Consider the following 21,235-nt stretch of genomic DNA (forward strand, 5'->3'; position numbering starts at 1 on the left):
TCCTGTAACTCGTAATTAATTAATCCTGTTCTGCGCCTCGTGTGCGGCCTTGTACCCCTGTCGGTGTTTGTTAACTTAAGTCCCCTACATCGTGTTTTGCTTGGCTCTCAGTTTTTCCCTTCTACACCGAACGTAATACTCTCTGTCTAACGTTTTAAATCCCCACCCCACCCCTCCCCCCCCAAAAAAAACAAACAAAAAAAACAAAAAAACATTTATTTTTCCTTTCTCCACGTGTGCCATTGTCTCATCCTGTACTTTCTGTCCAGGTGTATCGCGGTGCTTTTCGCCCCGCCCCCATTATCTCCTTGCCATCCACCTTTTGCCCTGTTCACGTGACTCGTGGTGGTCCCTCTCGGCCCTCCCCCCGTTGGTATTTTGTGCATATAAGATTGTTCACGGTTCTGTTTAAATATTATTTTAAATATGTTTAACCTTTCCCCTTCAGTGGTTTATTCAGTGGTATATTACAACACGCTGTTTTTCTTCCTATTTAAAAGGCTTTTCTCAATTTCCTCTCCAACTCATTCCACGTCAAAAAAAAGAAATTCAATATCTTATACGTCTCCCTCACTACATGGTCTAAATTCACATTCATTGCATCCCTCCTCCATCGTTCTGAATCGGATTGCTAACTTGAAAATCACAACAAACCCAATTTGTTATCAATGTTCGTCTTTCATTAATCATCCACTTTCTAAACTCCCCTCTTGCCCCTCCCCTCCAAATCCCCCCCCTTGCACCTACACTCCTAAACTCCCCCCTTTCCCCTCCACTCTTAAACTCCCCCCTTGCCCCTCCACTCCTGAACTCCCCCCCTGCCCTTCCCCTCATAAACTCCTCCCTTGCCCCTCCCCTCCAAATCCCCCCCCTTGCCCCTACACTCCTAAACTCCCCCCTTGCCCCTCCACTACTAGACTCCCCCCTTGCCCCTCCCCTCCTAAACTCCCCCCTTGCCCCTCCCCTCCTAAACTCCCGCCTCACTCCTCCCCTTCAAAACTCCCCCCCAACTCCTCCCATTCAAATCTCCCCCCATACCATTCCTCTCAAATTCTCCCTCCTCCCCCCTCAAAGTTTCCTCCTCCCCACCTCGTCTCCCTTCTATCTCATGCCTCCACCCCCCCAACCTTCTATTGTCCCATGCCCCCCCTCAAACAACCCCTCACTCTGCCTCATCCCTTCACCACCAAACCTTTCATCCTCCTCATCCTTCCTTTTCTTGGAACTCTTCTGTAATCTCTGACACACTATCAACTGCTCTCCCTACCTCCCCCTCTCATCCTTCATCTTACCCTACTCCTCCCCTCCCCTGTCCTGTACCCGATGCTCCCCCTCTCTCTTCTTTAACGGTATGGACCTCAAACATCCGGGGCCTTCGCTCAAACCTGACTGATCTCTCCATACAGGTTGCTTCTGACAATCCAGACTTGATCTGCTTAACAGAGACTTTCCTCCTTCAAGATGTCTCTGATTCCTCAATATCTCTTCCTGGTTACTCCCTCTTCCGGTATGATAGACCTGAGCCTCGTCCTGGTGGTGGGGTGGCTATCTTTATCAAAAACTCTCTTCCTCATTCTCCTTGCACTGCCCTCTCTCCTCCTCACCCCCAGGAGTACCTCTGGCTACGGCTTCCTCTCCGCTCCCACCTTTTGTTCATGTGTTCTGTACCGTCCCCCAAACAGTGATGACTCAATTTACATTTCACTCTCTGACAACATGGACCAACTTCTATCCACTCATCCCAACTCTCTCTTCCTCATATGTGGTGACTTCAACTCTCATCATGCCACCTGGTTGGGTGTGGGTTCCTCTCTCACCAGTCATGGCACCTCAGCAAAGGACTTCTGTGACTCACTGGGATTGACACAATCTGTCTATTTCCCGACCCGGATCTCAGCCAATGGAGTTTCTTCTCTTCTCGACTTGGTTATGACAAACTTCCCTGCGAATGTCTGCTGCTCTTCTTCTGCTCCAATCGGTTCTTCTGATCATGTGCTTGTCAAAGTGGACATCTCTCTGGCCATTCTCAGAGAGCCTCCTCAGCGTCGAAGAGTCTGGCATTTCACTCAGGCCGACTGGGACGGGCTTCAAGCAGCCATCAATCGTCTGGATTGGTCTCCCATCTCCACTGCCTCTGACATCAATTCTTCCTGGGAATTCTTCCAAAGCAAACTGATCTCTCTCATGCACAGATTTATCCCATCTCGTCTTCAGTTGTCTTACCCTTCCTCCCGTCCATGGTACACCGAATCTTGTGGTGAGGCAGTTGCCCTGAAACAACTTGCCTTTGCCTCTTGGAAGGCTAATCCAACTGAAGGCAATCTCAGTTCCTTCTCAGTCAGTGGTCAGACAAGTGTGTGTCTACCCTCAGGAGTGCCAGGAAGCACTATCTCTCCTCACTCAAGAACGAACTCTCAAACCTGTCTCCTTCCTCCAAATCCTGGTGGCATCTGGTCAAATCCGTTTCTGGTGTTTGTTCCCCCTCCATCCCCTCCCTTACCTCAAATGGCCACACAGTTGACATCGCACGTGACAAAGCCGAATGCCTCAACTCTGTGTTTGCCTCAAAATCTTTAGTCCCAAACCCATCTCTCTCTGTTCCCACCTTTCCCAGTCGAACCCAACTGCTCCTGGACTCTGTGTCCTTCTCTCCTGACAAGGTGGAGGAGTTTTTGTCTAACCTCGACTCTGATTCTGCAACTGGACCAGACGGCATCAGCCCAAGGGTGCTAAAATCCTGCTCTGCCACTCTATCTCACCCTCTCTCTGTTCTTTTCACCCTATCTTTTGCTCAAGGTCATCTGCCAGCATCCTGGAAATCGGCAAACATTACCGCTTTACACAAAAAAGGTGCAAAAACAGATCCTTTTAACTACAGACCAATCAGCCTGCTCCCAATTATCAGCAAAGTCATGGAATCCATCATTGCTTCGGATATGAAATCTTTCCTCATCTCCAATGGCTTGATCTCTGATCATCAATTTGGATTCAGACCAGGTCACTCTACTCTGGACATGCTGCTTCTCCTGTCTCAACAATGGATGGAGGTCCTCAATGCCAAACAGGAAATTAGAGCTGTCTCCCTCGACATATCACGTGCCTTCGATATGGTCTGGCACCCAGCTCTGCTCACCAAACTCTACTCCTATGGTATCCATGGAAATCTCCATGCATGGCTTGCGGACTTCCTCTCTGGTCGTAGTCAACGTGTGGCCCTGAATGGATTTCTCTCATCTCCCCTTCCTGTTCAGGCTGGAGTTCCCCAAGGCAGTGTGCTGGGCCCTGTGCTTTTTCTGGTCTTTATCAATGATCTCTCCGACTCTCTGGAAAATCCTCTCTATCTCTTTGCTGATGACTCCACTCTCTGCCGCTCCATTCCTCTTCCCTCAGATCGGCAGTCTGCAGCCTCCTCACTCTCTGAAGACCTGGACAAAATCACAGACTGGTCAAACAAGTGGAACATGTCTTTCAATCCTGACAAATCTCACACTCTTACGATGTCTCTCCGAAACGATCGACTGGACAACCCTCCCATCTACTTTCTCAACAATCCTCTCCAAGAAGTTCTGTCGCTCAAGCTTTTGGGTCTCACTATCTGCCATGATCTTTCTTGGGAAAACCACATTTCCAAGCTGGCCTGCAAAGCCAGTCGCCGACTGGGCATCCTCCGTCGTGCGAAGTCCTTCCTAGGCACACCTGAGCTCCTCACCACATACAAGGCTTTCATCCGCAGCTCAATGGAATACTGTTCTCCCCTATGGGCTGGTGCTCCTGCCTCACACCTAGCTCGGCTTCACGCTGTTGAAACCAAAGCTTTCAGAATCATTGGAATCTCCCGCGATGAAGCTATCTCTGAGGGCCTTTCACTCACTCACCGCAGGCAGGTAGGTGGTCTTTCTGTCTTCTACCGACTCCTCTCCGGCCTTGCTCCCCCAGCTCTCTCTGTGCTCTGTCCCCCAAATATTCCTACAGGTCGCACAAGATCTGCCAGCAAACCTCTGATGGTTAAACTGCCAAAATCTCGACTCTCTGCTCACCTTCACTCCTTCATTCCTCTTTTCTCCCGCCTCTGGAACAAACTCCCACACTCCCTTCAATCCCACTCCTCCCTCCAGGTCTTTAAAACAGCTGTTCACCACCATCTCTTATCTTCCCCCATCCAAAACCTTGATCTTTTCTACCCCCGCTAATTCACCCCAGATCCACCTTGTTTGAAATTCCAACTTCTTTCCTGGAAGTCATGGCAGTGTCCATATGTTTTATACCTCTCCCACCGCCCCCTTCCCATGCCCCCCCCCCCAAGCCCTCACCCTCTCTCAGATCTCTCGATGTCTCCATGTCTCTCGGTCCCTGCTCTCAAATGTTGTGTTTGTGTCCTTCCCCCTCTCTCCCCATCTTGTCTACCGCTCCCGATGTTATATGTTTTATGTGTCGGTTTGTCTTTCTGTGTGATTAATGTTCGCTCTTTCACGAGCCTCGATCTTGTATACAAAAAAAAATAATATATATATATATATATATATATATAAATCACTCGTTTAACCAGTTTGACTAGAGAATTTATTCTGCTGTTTTGTGTCACTGTGTACCGCAATGAGCATGGAGACAACAACAACACAACATGCATTTTAAGGCCATTTTCCCTGCTAGCCCTATGACAATCTTCTCCATCTTGCCCTATTTTCTGCATCTCTCCTTGTTAACCCCCTTGCCTGCATTTCTTCTTCCACCATCTTCAGCCAAGTCTTTCTCGGTCTTCCCCGTCCTCTACTTCCTTCGACATTCATTTCCATCACTTCTCAACCAGTCACTTTCATCCTTCCTCAACACATGACCAAACCATCTCAACCTGTTCCTCTTCACAACATCAATCACAGGCTCTATTCCCATCATTTTTTGCAATTCATAATTTGTCTTCCTCTCTCTCAATGATACTCCGCACATCCATCGAACCGTTCGCATTTCCACCCTTTCCAACCTTCGTTGCTGCTCTACGTTCATTACCCATGTCTCGCTCCCATAAATCATAACACTTCTCACACATGCAGCATACACCTTTCCCTTCAGCTTCAGCGACACTCTCCTCCTCATCAGCACGCCACTCAGTTCCCGAAACTTCTTCCATGCACATCTCACTCGAGCAGCCGTTGCCGAGTCTGATCCACCTTCTCCATTCAGCATGTCTCCGAGGTAGCAAAATGTTTTCACACCTTCCAGCTTCACGCCGTCTCCAAGATCCAACTCAACATTTCCTCCATCCGCAGCTCCCTCTGTGCACACCTTACATTTGAATGTAGCTGCCATACTGGTTAATGACCCTCTCAGACCACTACATTTTTGATGAACCCACTCAGCACACATTGTACATTGAATGGAGTTCACTCCGACACCCTTCCTGCACAGCACAGGGCCACTTCCCAGTTCTTTCCACCTCACCACATGCTTTACCTCTTGCCATCACCTTCGTCTTTCCGATATTCACCTTCAGACCTTTTGTCTCAATACATTCCTTCCACTTGTTCATCTTTTCCTTCAGTCCATCCATACTTTCCGCAATCAACACCAGATCATCTGCATTCAACAACTCCCACGGTAAACCCTCCTTTACGTTCTGAGCCAGCACCTCCATCACAGCTACAAATAGTAGTGGACTTAGTACCGACCCCTGATGCACTCCCACCTTCACCTCAAACTCACCACTGTTCCCGTCCTTCGTCCTTACAGCTGTGCGCGCTCTTTTGTACATTGCCATCACTACTCTGATCAACCATTCCTCCACTCCTAACTTCCTCATTGCCCATGTCAATACTTTGCGTGGAACCCTATCGAATGCTTTCTCCAGATCAACAAACCCAAGAAACAACTTCTTCCTCTTCTCCATGTACTTCTCCTGCAACTGCCTCACAATAAAAAGCGCATCTGTCGTTCCTCTTCCTGGCATAAATCCAAACTGCATTTCGTCGATCTTCACTTTCTTCCTTATCCTCCTCTCCAACACCCTTTCCAATACCTTCATTCCATGCTCCAATAACTTTATCGCTCGGTATGAGCCACAATCTAGAGGGTCACCTTTCCCCTTGTATAGAGGGACGAGGGTACTCAGTTCCCAATCCACTGGAATGCGGCCTTCTTTCACCGCCAGATTACAGATCTCTGTCATTCTCTTCACACCCCATCTTCCTGCTGCCTTCAACATATCTCCCACAACTCCCGTCGGCCCTCCTGCTTTTCTACTCTTCATTGCTTTTATCGCTTCCTCAACTTCCTTCTCAGTTATCTTCTCTGCCGGTCCTAAAACTGGGTTACTCTCTCTGTTGCCATCCCATTCATTCTCTGTATTCAACAGCATTTCCATATATCTTTTCCATCTTCCTTTAATTCCATCTGGGTCCACAACGATTTGTCCCACTTCATCCTTCAAGCAACTCACCCCCATCACATCACACCTCTCTTTCGCTATCTGCTTTGCAATCCTGAATACTGCTCTCTGACCCTCTTCCGTATCCAAGCGTTCTCCGAACATTTTCCTACATGCCTCCTGCACCTTTGCCACCTCTTTCTTTGCAGCCTTCTTGGCTGCCTTATAACTTTCATGCTGTGCTGTTTCTGCTCCCGTACCCTTCGCCTTCTGCCACTTCTTGAACTTCTTCCTCTTCTCGTCAATCCTCTTTCCAACTTCATCATCCCACCACCATGTTTCCGAGTGCCTCGGTGGTCCTTTTGTCCATCCACATACCTCACCAACGGCTCCCAACAGACTAGCTTTCATCGACATCCAACCACTTTCAAGCTCAACCACATCATCCTCTACCCAACTCAGCCTCTCTTTTAATGCCTCCCTTACTGTCACCTCTTTCAACCTCCACACCTTCATTCTCGGTTGGTACTTCACCCGGCGAACTCTCCTCGCACCTTTCACCCTTATGTCGCAGACAACCAAGTGGTGCTGTGAAACAGCCTCCTCCCCCGGGATCACCTTTGTGTCCCGGAAGTGCCCCCTATCTCGCCTACCTACCATCAGGTAGTCAACGGTTGTCGTCGACCCACCTGACGTGTATGTAACAAGCTTATTATCCTCTTTCTGGAACTGAGTATTACAAATCAACAAATCAGCAAACTCCAAAATCCTTTCACCTTCTCCATTTCTCACACCATATCCGTAACCCCCATGAACTCCCTCAAAACCATCCATACTCCTTCCCACATGTCCATTTAGGTCTCCTCCTACCACAACAACTTCCTCATCTTTCACGTTTTCCATCAGCTTCTCTATCGCACACCAGAACTTGTCCTTCTCTTCATCGCTCCGACCAACCTGCGGAGCATATCCCGAGATGACGTTCACCAAGAGCTTTCCAATCATCATTTTCACCATCATTAACCTATCACTCACTCTTGTCACACTCACCACACTGTCTACAAACTCCTCAGAAAACAGGACACCAACACCATTCACGCCATCCAGGCACCCTTGCCACACAAACTTGTATTTCTGTCCCTGCCTACCCTTCACCATTCTCACACCACTTCCCTTCCATCTCGTCTCTTGCACACAACATATGTCCACTCTTCTTCTGACCAATACTTCCACCACTTCTCCTGATCGCCCTGTCATTGTCCCTACATTCCATGTCCCAAACCTCAGAAACCGATCTCCACTTCGGGGTGTACCCTGCCCATATGTAGTTGTAATTGTCATGGTTCTCTTTTTGAGGCAATGTTTTTTTTTTTATGGCCGGATGCCCTTCCTGACGCCAACCCTCTTAGTCGGCTCTTACGACACGCAGGGATATGGTGTACCTATTCTAATCCAGAGTATACACTGGGAAACGTTTAAAACATGGAAATTCTGGGAGGGGGGGGGGGGGCATCACGGCTGCGGGGGCCCCGTCAGCACCACGGTGACCCGGTCAGCACCACACCCTTGGAAAGGACTTCGATGCACGTTGGCCCAGATGCATGAGCATGGAGAAAAGAAAGAAAACTAGAGAATTGTCTGAGGAGGTCAGACACAAGATTGCAGCCGAGCATGGACAATCTCAAGGCTACAAGTTCATCTCCAGAGACCTTGATGTTCCTGTGTCCATCGTACACAATGTTATCAGGAAGTTTAAGGTCCATGGCACTGTAGCCAACCTCCCTGGATGTGGCCGCAAGTTAAAACTTGATCGAAGATTGCAGCGAAGGATTGTTTGAATGGTGGAGAAAGCACCTTGATCAACTGCCAAACAGATTCAAGGTGACCTTCAGACACAAAGTATGACAGTTTCAACTCACACCATCTGTCGCCAACTCAATGAAAGGGAGTTCAATGGTAGGAGACCCAGAAGGACCCCACTGCTAAGAATGCCCAACTGGAGTTTGCCAAAACACACTCAAACAAGCCAAAATCCTTCTGGGAGAATGTCCTGTGGACAGATGAGACCAAATTAGAGCTTTTTGGTAAAGCACATCATCTCTATGTTTACAGAAAACAAAATGAAGCCTTCAAAGAAAAGAACACCTTCTCTACAGTCAAACATGGAGGAGGTTCAGTGATGTTTTGGGGTTGCTGTGCTGCCTATGGGTACCTTGAATGTGTGCACGGCATCATGAAATCAGGAGATAACCAAGGCATTTTGAAGCACAATGTTCAACCCAGTGTCAGAAAGCTGGGTCTCAGGTGAAGGTCATGGGTTTTGCAGCAGGACAATGACCCCAAACACACTTCAAAAAGCACCCAAGAATGGTTTAAGACAAAACGCTGGACTGTTCTGAAGTGGCCAGAAATGAGTCCAGATCTAAATCTCATTGAACACCTGTGGGGAGATTTGAAAACAGCAGTTGGGAGAAGGCAGAAGACAAGAAGGCACTGCAGAAGGCAAGCCTGGTGTTGGCTTAGCGGTTTGGGTGTCGGCTTGGGATCCTAGGATCCTGGGTTTGAATCCCGGTCGATTGCTGAATTAACGCCAGGGGTGTTGACTCAGCCTGTCATTCTTCCGAGGTCGGCAAATCGAGTACCAGCATGCTGGGATGAATGATCCCGGTGTGTACCCCAATCTAGAATAGGTATACCGTATCCCTGCGCATCATAAGAGGCGACTAAGGGTTGGCGTCAGGAAGGGCATCCGGCCATAAAAACATTGCCTCAAACAGGGAGCCATGATTGTCATGGGGCGCGAAAGGCTAACCCCCCCTCTAGCGGGGAAAAAATGGCCTTAAAACAATCATTCATTCATATTCATTCAGTTGGGAGAAGGCACCCTTCAAATCTGGGAGAACTGGAGCAGTTTGCACAAGAAGAGTGGGCCAAACTGCCAGTAGGGAGGTGTAGGAAGCTCATCCATGGCTATAGGAAGCCCTTGACTGCAGTTATTTTATCCAAAGTCTGTGCTACCAAATATTAAGTCTACGGTGTGAATAATTTTGTCAATGCCATTATTTTTATTTTCTGATTTAAAAGGATATATTAAGTTCTGAATCAAAAACAAAGTTTCTGTAATATTAACAGTGACATATAGAATTGTGGATTCAACTTATTTTCAGAGAAAATTGTGAGTTATTTGAAAAAAGTGCAAGAGTGCCAATATTTTTGGCCACGACTGTATGTGAATGAAGATGTTTAAAGGTATTGTTGAAGATTTTAAAATCAACTATGCTATATGTGTGTATATATATATATATATACACACACACACACACACACACACACACACACACACACACACACACACACACACACACACACACACACACACACACACACACACATCGTGCCTTTAGAAAGTCCACACCCTTTTCCAAATTTTTACCTTTTGTTTCCCGTCGGGACAGCGTAGTGTATCTCTAACGAGTTTCTGCAGCCTATGATGTGATTCCCCGTGTGATGGACGTCTGTGATGGATGTGATGTGATGGATGGAATCTGTACCGAGCGATTCCCAGTGGTAGCACGCGATAATGCAAACCCCTTTAACGAGGTGTTTAACCACTAATTACCCACAGCGTGCAAATTTACTACCTGCCAGGTATGTGTAGCCCAAAGGAGTGAAACCGCAAACCACTCAGATTATGAGAATAACTTGGGTTTATTGCACAGCAATACTCGAACAAAACATTTAGACAGTACAGAACTATTCATAACCCACACACCCTCATAATGTCAAAACCGTTTATGCACAATAACTTATCCCATTCACACACAATTAGAAAGACAAAGAGTTCACAATAATAGATGGCAGGAAAACCGTTCCCAATGTGATACCTGCAGGCCACGAGATGGGTGGTTGAGCATTGGAGCCAGTGTGATGAGGCCAGCGAGACGAAGCAGAAAGTAAAGTCAGATTCCCGCAACTAAGGAGATGTCGTAGCCCGAGCTGTTAGGGTCTATGAGCTGTTAGGGTCTACGAGTTGCTCCGCAGCTTTTCTGGACCTCAATCGCCCTGATCCTTACAGCAGCTTATCACCAACGGAGATAGCAAAATCCAACATCATCACCCCCACACCCTCCCCTGGGTGTGTCCTCGTTGTAATCATCTCACATGTTCTTTTTGCCAAATCTGGCCTTTGAGTGATGTCATCTGTGACTTCAGGGCCTTTCACAAAAATTCAGCCTTGTTTGCACGTTTGTTGGGCTTTAACAGATAGTTCGATGGTGAATGGCTTGGCTCTGTCTTTCCATGTGATTTTGTCCCTGTTCTCATGGGCGGAAAACGGATCAAAAGGAACACACTGAGACAGACAACATGGGTTTAATTAGATAGTTAATTGGTGGGATATATGGCTGAGAGATTAGATATATACATATATATAATGAAGGGGAGACAATCAACCCTTTTTAACACACATCGACATAACTTTATCTCTGTTTCGGCTCAAAATTATAATTGTGTTGAGAAATTTATGAAACGTCCCTCCCTGCTTTGGATACCCGTTGGGACCCCAAAAGGTCCCACAGAAAGGTTGGTGGGGTAGCCCCAAAACTGAGGGAGTAGAGCGGGGATGGACAGACAGACAGACAGACAGACAGACAGACAGTCCAGCCTTATTATATACTAGTGGGGCACCCGTGGGAAACCCACGGGCATAGACGTGTATGACATTTGGACATATTGAGTTTGATGATGCACGAAGAGTTTTGTAAAACGGGTACAATTCATCAGTTCCAGAAATTATGTAATCTACACAATATAATTACTTCACATAATATGTGAATACATGGCCATGCACATGGGAAATACAGTTTGTAATGTGTAATTCCACGTAATGTAAAATGTGACTTCAGTACCTCAAATCTTCCCCCCTCTCCCTCCCCACATCGCGCACACTACACAGGGGAGAGGATGGAGAGGATCGCACACAGGGGAGAGAGAGGAGGGAGGGTAGGGGGGAGAGTGACATTTCTACCTTGACTTGAGAAATTTATGAGGGGGGAACATGCCTTACAGATGTGGGAGGGAGGGGGGGGGGGCTGCCTTGAATGACTTAATTCTGTTGCTCATTTTAAAACTTGAAAGCATTGAATACACTTCGTTTACAAATTAAAAACTTCTTAAAACGAAATGTTAATAATAAATATTGTATTCCATAGTTAGTCTTCATATACAATTTATTCCATACAAAGGAGGGAGGAGAGGGGAGGGAAAGGGGAGTAGGGAGGAGAAGGGGAGGGGAAGGTGGGGGGATGGTGTAGAGGACGAAAGGGGAGGACAGGCAGAGGGAGCAGGAGGACTGGGAGGGGGGGGGGGGGGGGCGGGGAGTAGGATGGGGGCAGGGGAGAGAAAAAGTGAGCAGGAGGATGGGGAGGCAGAGAGCAGGAGGGGAGAATGGAGAGAGCAGGATGACAGGAACGGGAGGAGAGCAGGGGGGATGGGCAGAGGTGAGAGCAGGAGGGCGGTGAGGGGGAAGAGCAGGAGAACAGTGAGGGGGGAGGCAGGAGGATGGGGAGGGGAGGGGAGGGTGAGGGAAGCATGAAGAGGGGAGAGGTGGGGAGGGGGTTGAAAAACCTGGTAGATGTGATGCGCAATTTAACATCCATCTGAGGGATGGCACACACATTGATGAATCACCCTGCCTGTGAAAAACCGGGATGACAGTTTATAACTGTGTCAGGATTCAAACCCAGGCTAAACGGCTCGGAGCGAGTGTGCATACCTCTCGGACATCTTGCATGTCTCGTTGCTTTTAATCCTCTAATTTATTTTGCCTTCTAACTCCTGGGATGTCCCTACAGAGAGTAGTAAGCTGCCGTATCACCATGGGAGCCAAGTGTCTTAAGCACTCAACATTGGTTCTTTTATATATTTATTTTTATAGGTATATTAATATAACTATATTAATATAATGAAAGCAGATCACACAAAAAGGGGTAAAATAAAATAGCACAACATTTTCAGCAGCCGAGGCACCACACAACGCACCACACAACGCACGACACTGCGGACCTCAACGCAGGTAGTTGGGAGGGCAACTGTCTGTTGGTTGATCGATCTAATTTTAATTTTTAAAGGAAGGCGATAAGTAAAATATACTCAGGAGGAGGGAGCAGGGGTGTTCATTGATAATAATAAAAGGCATTTGTAATTTTAATTTCAAAAACAACATCCTTTGCGATAGAAGTCAATTACACTATCACCATAGCTTATAAACATTGGTTGATAAGGAACGGCTTGCTTTTATGCCATTGTTTCGCAAGGCTCATACGCCAGACATAACAGCAGTGAACGAAGAAACCTTTATCTTATGTAATCTTTAATACTATAAGGATTTCTCGCTCTCTTAGAAAATATCAGAACTTTGATTGTGCACTTTAATTTGTCTGTAAGAGGCCATTATGGAAAATCGCATCATTTGCATCAAATCACTTCGATTCCTCAGCTGAAAAGTGCAGCACCTACAATAGTGATGTACACAACAATTTGTTGGTATGAAGACCAGACATTTGATGATGTGAGTGAGGAAAGTGAAAACCTAAATTTTGACCACTTAATCGTGCAGAAACCGTTGCGGCCTGTTCCAAGGAAAGGTGTTGTTGAGCAGGCCGAAAAAGCAGAAGACCCCTGCAAGGGATAGGGGACTGACAAAGAATAAAGCCTGTTTTGTTTTAATTAGATAAGGTCGTTAATTATCTTCAAAAATGGTGTTTTAACACACCCAAACACCCAGTTCTCATTTGTGCACTCCCTTGGAGTTCGAGAGGTATGCATGCAAAGTTTGGTGCCGCTAGGTTTCATGGTTATGGAGAAGACGCACACACACTGCTTTTTATTATTATTACCGTATATATAGGGTGAAATTTCAAAATGGTTAATTTTAAACAAGTACTATGTGCCCTTGTTTTACTTGATGCAAACTGAGACACATTTGAAAAGAATTGATGAAAATTTATTCATAGCACAAACAAACATTTTTGAAACCTAATAGCGTTTGACTCGGATGCTGGGAGCTCTGCGGAGCTCGTTGTTTCCAAGACAACTGTCTTCTCGAGCTTTGCTGCATCCTTTCCATCTCTCTCCTTCTGTTTCATCGTGGCCAACTCCCTCTTTCTCCATTTCCCCAGCATTGCTGATGTCATGTGATCTTCCTGCTACTTTTCCAAAAAAAGCCTCGTCTTCCTATGGAATCTTAATCTCCATTTTTTTTTTTTTTTGACTATGGTTTTGAGTTGCCAAGGTCGAAAATCTCCTCCATGTCGGATTTGAACATCTCTCGATTCGTAGCTTCTCTTTCGGACTTTCTTGATTTCAGCTTCTTTAAACTGCCATCGTGATCGATCAGCTTGTTGAGTTTCTTCACGCAGAACGCTATATCAGATGTTGGCAGGTTCCCTTTGGCCCATATCTCTTTCACCAGCTCTGCTGTATTCTTCACTTATCAGGACAACATACTGCTAAATTGTTTATTCGTCAGCATCATGCCATGGGGTCATTGTGCTCTTTTCGTTAAATTTATTATTCCTGACTGCCAACCTCCTGAATGGTGATCAGCTGGGCAGAGACAATGTGGTTGTGTGGCAGACGACACCTGTTACTAATAGGTCGTGCAGCAAGTGCTGTGATGGGCCACGATCTGTGCCCTGCTGCCTCATCAAGTTAGGGGTGTGTGTGTGTGTGTGTGTGTGTGTGTGTGTGTGTGTGTGTGTGTGTTGTGTGTTGTGTGTGTGTGTGTGTGTGTGTTGTGTAGCATTTGTGGAATCACCTGTGTGAAAGAGGTCACGACTGCAGCGTGCAATTCTTCAGTCGTCCTATACCGATTTGTCGACACATTCTCCTTGATGAAGTTTCCCATAGTAGTCCGTGGTATGCCAAGTTCACTGGCTATATTTCTTGTGTTGATTTTCTCAGCGACCGGTTAACTGACACCAACACGGCAGTGCACGTGTTTCTTTTTGTTCGCACTCTTTCACTGCGCTTCTTGTCCTTCACACTTCCCATTTCAAAAGCGCGTTTTCCCCACTTTAATGTTTGATTTGGTGGATATGGTTTTGCAAAGCGTTCCGTGAAAGCTGTCCACACTTGAGCAATTGTTTGGCCTGTGTGTGTGCCCTTTCATGCACCCAAACACAAGCAACCAACTGCGTTTCAACACTGTAATAACGGTGTCTGCCATGCCGTGTAACCTCCTACTGTCTCCCATGTTAGTGAGTCAGTGTTGCCGTTCCTCACGGCGGGGAAGAAGGGAGGTGCGAGAAATTTAACAGGGGTAAAACGACTTTCAGACAACCCTTGATTTATTGCAGTGCCCAAGAATCTGCAGCATACATCCCCCTCCCCCCCCCCCCCCCGACCCTCCCACTCACTCCTCCCCCACACCCTACATGGGACACTATTTGACTAATTTTTATTTATTTCTGAAACGTTGTATAAGTATCATATTTAAATGCCACTTCTCACACAATGACATTTTTAGGATGAGTCACTATTTATGAGACTTTAAAGATGCAGTTTGAAATGGTTGAAAGGTAGGTTCACTTACCTTAATGGGGACAGTTGTATTATCAACTTTTCAACTTCCAGAGATGTTTTGCACTGGTGATGCATATGCAAAGCTGCAAAGAACGTCCAATGATAGGCTCAAAGAGAGGAAGAAGGAAAATAATATTTGTACAACTTGAGTCGTTGACATTTGGTTGAAAATAGATTCTGTGCCAGTGCGTTCATACTCCAACTTCAACATCCCAATTCCCAATGGATGTATTATAGATCTACAGCCTGGTAGATTCCATGCAGCACCCATCAGTCTTCACAATGCAATCCATAAATGTTACTATAATGGAGCAAATGTGGATGTCACCGAAACTTCAATTAAATTGACAATGTGGTGGAAATAGCACCACCTTTGGTTGTAGCCGGTATTACAAATTTTCCTTTATCTTATAATATACTGTGATCAATAGCATTTTAAAAAATTATAAAGTGCATTTCCAAGAATGTTTACAGCACTTTGCCCACCCAAGGTGGATTGAGAATGGTGCTCCCCACCCGGAGGGTGGGGTTGCCCGTAAGTATATCCAAAAGTATTTTGACGCACGCATTTGGAACACTAATTTAATAACCCTTTAGAATTTTGTCATTTATGCAGTTTGGTTTTGTTCTGTATTTTTATTTTACTTTATTTTACAGGCAGTTGGAGTTGTCACCTTTGTTTGGAACTGCTTAAGGAAAGAGCTTCGGTTTTCATGAGCAAGGCATAAAGAGGGTATTTTTTTCAATAAAAATTGCCCACCTACTCTCCATTAACAATCAGGGTACTTGGAGCAAGCGAGAAGAGAAGTATGCAACACAGACATTTCCTACTCGTTAGCCATTCAGGTATATTATTTTATAAGGATAAGTATACATTCTGAAGTACCGATATATAGTGTGTTTAATATTTTTATTTTTTCTACCTGAAAAGTCTAACCGCCCTGACTGAACTAACCTGAGCCTCGTATCGTTCCAACGTCTCACTTCCTTTTGTGCATCGATTTTGATTCGTCCGTTTGTACGGGAACCATGTGATGCAATGGTGTCAAACCCTGTTAATTTTTTTATGTTCATTCGCCGTTGGCCTTTGTCATTTTTTATATAGATGCACGTTCTTACAAAGTTATTTTTTTTCCACCATATAATGACAAATGTTAAATCTATGCCATTTTTAATCCTTGTTGATCTTTATTGAAGCACATTTTATTAGTATTATTTCCTTCCCCCATCTTCATGCTACTCCAAAGTCTAATTTGTGGAGAATTTAAATGGCTCCGTTATATTTGCAAACGAGCTTGTGGATAACCGGTGTTGAAAGTTCGATTCTTGCTCAATGGACGTAATGGTTGAAGAGGGCCTGGAGAAGATGGGGGTAAAGGTGGGGAGAAGAGTGCAGATTACGTTTTGTGCATTCAATAAGAGACTTTATCTTTTGCGGTAACGAGCTGATGTCGATAATCGTGTGCCAACAGTCATCGTAGGCTGTAACTGCTGGTTGCTGCAAAATAAACACTGCAGATGCTTTTCATTGGAGATGCCATTTCTGGATTCGTTTGCTGTACCCTTTTTAACTATTGTTTGGGTCATGCTGAAAACCTTTTTGGCTTTTGATTATAAAGGGTGGGATTCGTCCGACCACCTGGGATACAAATTGCATGCACATGCTTCCGGCCCCGTGAGTTGGTATATTGTTAATTCGTTGGTACCGTTTCAAACAAAATGCGCACAAACTGTTAAAAAAAAAAAAAAAAAAGGGCCCGTTTCCTGGACCATATTGTGTTGCATTGCAGAAATCGCAAATCGATTTTGTAAGGCTTTTTCCTGTTTTGAAACTGGAAGGGCATTAAAGTTCAACTTTTGGATTGTATAGATGGTTAATTCAGGAAGTTGTGCCCAAATGGGGTAGTTGCATGATGAGCATGGACTACCTGCTGAAACAATGCTTCTACTTGTTCACAAGAAAATCCACCATTCCATTATGCCACCCTAATTACTGCTCTCCCCTCTGGGCTGGTGCTCCTGCCTCACACCTGGCTCGTCTTCACGCTGTTGAAACCAAAGCTTTCAGGATCATTGGAATCTCCTGCGATGAAGCTGATTCTGAGGACCTTTCACTCGCTCACCGCAGGCAGGTTGGTGGTCTTTCTGTCTTCTACCGACTCCTCTCTGGCCTAGCCCTCCCAGCCCTGCCTGTGCTCTGTCCCCCAAGTACTCCTACAGGTCGCACATAATCTGCCTGCAACCCTCTTCTGGTTAAACTGCCAAAATCAAGACTCTCTGCTCACCTTCACTTTCATTCCTCTTTTCTCTCGCCTCTGGAACAAACTCCCTCACTCCCTTCAATCCCACTCCCCCCTCCAGGTCTTTAAAACAGCTGTTCACCACCATCTGTTATCTTCCCCCATCCAAAATCTTGATCTTTTCTACCCCCGTTAATAACCCCCAAATCCATCTCTTTCAATTTCCGACTTCACTCCTGAAATTCCTAGTAGTGTCAATTTGTTTTATAATGTGTACCCCTTCCCTCCCCCTTCCCCCTCCCCCTTCCCCCCCCCCCTAGCCCTGTCCCATCCACAGATCTCCCGACATCCCTGTTCTCTACTGTTGTGCTTGTGTGCTTCCCTCTCTCCTCCCCCCCCCCCCCCCCATTTTGTCTCCCCCTCCCTTTATTGTTTTATGTATCCGTTTATATTTTTTGTGTTTTATTTGCTAATGTGTGTTTAATGTGCTATCTCTGACACGAGCCTCAATCTTGTATACAAAAACGAAAATTATGATGTCCTTCGAGCACGATACCACTCGATGATCTCAGGACAACGTTGAGGTGCAGACGACATGTTAAATGAACCATCTCTCCACACATGTTTTGTCTTGAAGAGGTTTATGATAAAATATGCAAGTTACCATACAAGGAAGTACAACCCAAGAGGCAGCCATAAATGGCTATGCAATTGTTGCCAACCTGTAGTTGTTTGTCCGTCCGTGCTCTATCCTTTTAAATGACGAGCTTCAAATACCGAAGCAGCACGTACCATTATTAGTCTTTGGTATGACTCGGCCGGGGTTTGAACCACCAATCTACCAAACTCAGAGCGGATGCCCTCACCATTATATCGAGTCTGGTGTACATCAACTCTTCTCCGACCATTGACTTCAGCAATGAAATATGGAATAATTATGTTTTCCCTAAAACTTGACACAAAACTATTGGCTTGATGTTCAGGTAAGAACCTTTTTGTTTTTATGTTTAAACTCGATAATCACATTTTCCATTGCTTTTCTTGTACACTTTGCCAAGATTTGTTGATCCCACCTTTGCACACCTCGATGTTTGCGATGTTTCATCTCTCAATCCGTTAAAAGCTGCGTTTTGTGGTCGCCCTTGTAACCAAGTGTTGTACACTATCCAGGGTTGATTGTTTTTGTTTTATTTACTTGAAAACCACATTAATTATGTGGAATTAAGTTTGCAGGGCCCAAAGTTCAAACTTGATTTTGGTATTATTGGAGCAAGCTGTTTGAAATGCTCATAAAAAAAAACATTGTGTGGTTATTTATTTCAAGAATGATTGTTTTTTCCCTCTGCCAAGAATCTGAATCCATTGAACTTTATCTGAGGTTTCCCTTGCTGCCGTAACTTGACATGCGCACACTTTTATTATCACAACTTCATTTGAACGAATAAAATGCAGGTTCTTCTTCCAAATCCGCACTCCCCCACCCTCCAAATCATGAGAGCAACCTTTATTGAAGTTTGTACTGGTATGTGCAGATATCGGTGGTGAGGTGATGATATAGGTGCAGGTGATGAGGTACAGGTATGGGTGATGTGATAAAGGGAGGTTGCACACAGTTTTCTTCCTTATTCCAACATGGCTGCTTAGAGGAGGTTTGTGAACTCGTAGAGAAGCGGTACATGTGCATCAAATCCAACCACAAAGAGAAACCTCCAAAATAAATTCCTCATCATATCTTAAAAGGGACAACTTGTGTGTTTTTGCTCTTCTTGCCTATCGTTTGTGCCCTGTATCGGATGGATCTGCCTCTTCTGACGCTTCATAGCCGGCACTATCACTCATCGGTGACTTGTGATGGGTTTTCTTTTAACAATGGGTGTTGCACCTGAATTTGTGCAAGTATCATGTGCCATTGTGCAGAGTGATTTCATTGCTTCGTGATCAAAGTCCTGAACTTTCAAGGTTTCATAAAAATGTCTTCATCCACGTGCTCGGCCCTTTCTTGCTATTCCATACAGTTATTACGAGTAAATTAAAATGTCAAATTAGTGATTGTGTTTAAGTCGCTTCTGTTGCCATTTATGGATCATCATTGGATTTTTTGGGCTTCGTCACTGAATACTTTTGTCATAGTATTTAATGTTCAAGGATTTGAACCTTAGAGAAGTTGAGATGGTTTGTTCAGGCTCAACACACAAACAGCCTTGCTCGCTCGCCTTTCTGTTGTGCAGTCACAGCCCCTCTCATCTTTCTGACATTTGCTCTTCCTTTAGGCCTGTGCCCTCAAAGGTAGCATTTTGGGATTTGTATTTTTACTGCACCAAGCAAAAAGTGGGGTTAAGCAATTGGTTCACTTTGTGTCTACAAAAATCATTTTATGATCGAGGAACAACTGCATTTCAATTGTTATATTTTTAACATTAACATGCAATTTAGCAGTACTTGGACTATTAATTTGGCAAATTGTACGGAATCTCATCTCGATCACACATGCACACGGTGAGGTACAAACATATTTACTTGCCTGGCAGTCAAACGAAATTGAAAATCATACCAAACACGAAATTACTGTTTCTAAGGACGTCATCAAGGACACAAACACGAGGCACGGAAATTTAATGCAACGTGTTAAACAAGGTGGTGTATAAGACGCCGCGTCAATGGTGGTAAACTTCTGAATCTTGTTTTTCTACGACCTTTAAAATCTTCATTTTATTTAAATTGGATTATATACTTGAACACTATAGAACACAGATCGCCTTTTTGGCATTTTCAAAACACTTCACTTTAGCAGGATGTGGACAAATATTACGACATTTTACATAATCTCGCCTAATCAAATTTGCCGCTCACAGACCCTTCCCATCACATTTTTTTTCTGCCTCAAAACTGTGTGGGGTAAGTTCCATGAACTCTTACTGAAAATATCCAGATTCGACTTTGCTAATGAGGAAACCTTCATGCATCCTTCCAAGGAAAGTGCTGAGATTTTCCGACACTGCCTTTCCACATGAATCCGTGTACGGCGAAGGGGTGAGAGATTGAGGTGGATGGAGGGAGGAAGAGGAGAGAGAGAGATAGAGAGCATTTGTAGAAGTAGTCGCAGGTGGAATCTATTCCGGATGTGGTGGAGATGGCAGCTGGCCTGTGCGAACAGTTTTGCATCATTGAGGTTGTTTCCTTCCAAAAGCCAGAGACAAGAACAGGGTCAGAGGATGAACAGCATAGGTGGGATATAAAGTCAATCATTACCATTTTCCAAAATCCGGATTGGGAAGTTTTCTGATAGGGATGTGGAACTGATAGCGACGTGAAACTGATAGGGTCACAACCTCAGAGTCGCAGAAGGCCATTGCCGCAATGCCATGGCTGGTTGTTGCCATGCAACAAGTTTACACTCGCCACCAACACTTGCTGTATGGAAGTGCATTGGCCGTCCTCAAGGTCTGTCATTTAATTCTCGTTTTCGTTTCAAAAATATAAAGACTTGGGGGAAAATAAAACTTTTTAACAGGCAACTTTATTATTGTAAATGCAGTTATTTACAAAATGTCAGAAGTCAACATATTTGCATTTGAGGAGTAAAATAAAGGAATTCTGCACGGATAATGTAGAAAATAGCAAAGTGACATGAAGTTGGGATTGTATGAAATTGAAGAGTTTAAATAGTACACCTGTTTCACACCTGTCTGTAAGGATCATTTAGGTCACCCCAAACAATGATTTGTGAAAATGTTCGTTGCGGAATAATTATCCATTTATTCTAAGCCATCTGAAAAGTACTCTGACTCTTCCACCTGACCAATACCTTACAGTTAGTAGATGGAGCTTTTCAAGTCGCATTCATGCCAGTTACTTGTAGATAAACTGTTTTCTCCAAAGGTAACCTTGAAATCACTCATTTCACACCACGGCCCTTGAGAGGTGAAAGTTCTTCCTCGTGCTCGGCCGGGCACGCCAATGCAGAGCGCGATTGCTTTTGCCGGCAGGGCTTGAATTGCATCTCCTAGAAAAGTTTGAGGTGGAATGAACTTTGGTGGAAATTGCAACACAAATC

General features: G+C 45.0%; 1 protein-coding gene across 1 annotated transcript in view; it reads left to right on the top strand.

Moving 5' to 3' along the window:
* LOC137434908 (zinc finger protein ubi-d4) overlaps positions 1–16,474 on the top strand; it is a 65,947-nt gene extending 49,473 nt beyond the window's left edge. The window contains exon 13 of the mRNA XM_078784957.1: positions 15,599–16,474. Coding sequence (XP_078641083.1) covers positions 15,599–15,669 — 71 coding nt within the window. The 3' untranslated portion in view covers positions 15,670–16,474. The remainder of the gene's footprint in view (positions 1–15,598) is intronic.
* The last annotated feature ends 4,761 nt before the right edge of the window (positions 16,475–21,235 follow it).

This window comes from Myxine glutinosa, chromosome 9 (genome assembly GCF_964187855.1).
Source record: "Myxine glutinosa chromosome 9, kmMyxGlut1.1, whole genome shotgun sequence".
Taxonomy (NCBI): domain Eukaryota; kingdom Metazoa; phylum Chordata; class Myxini; order Myxiniformes; family Myxinidae; genus Myxine; species Myxine glutinosa.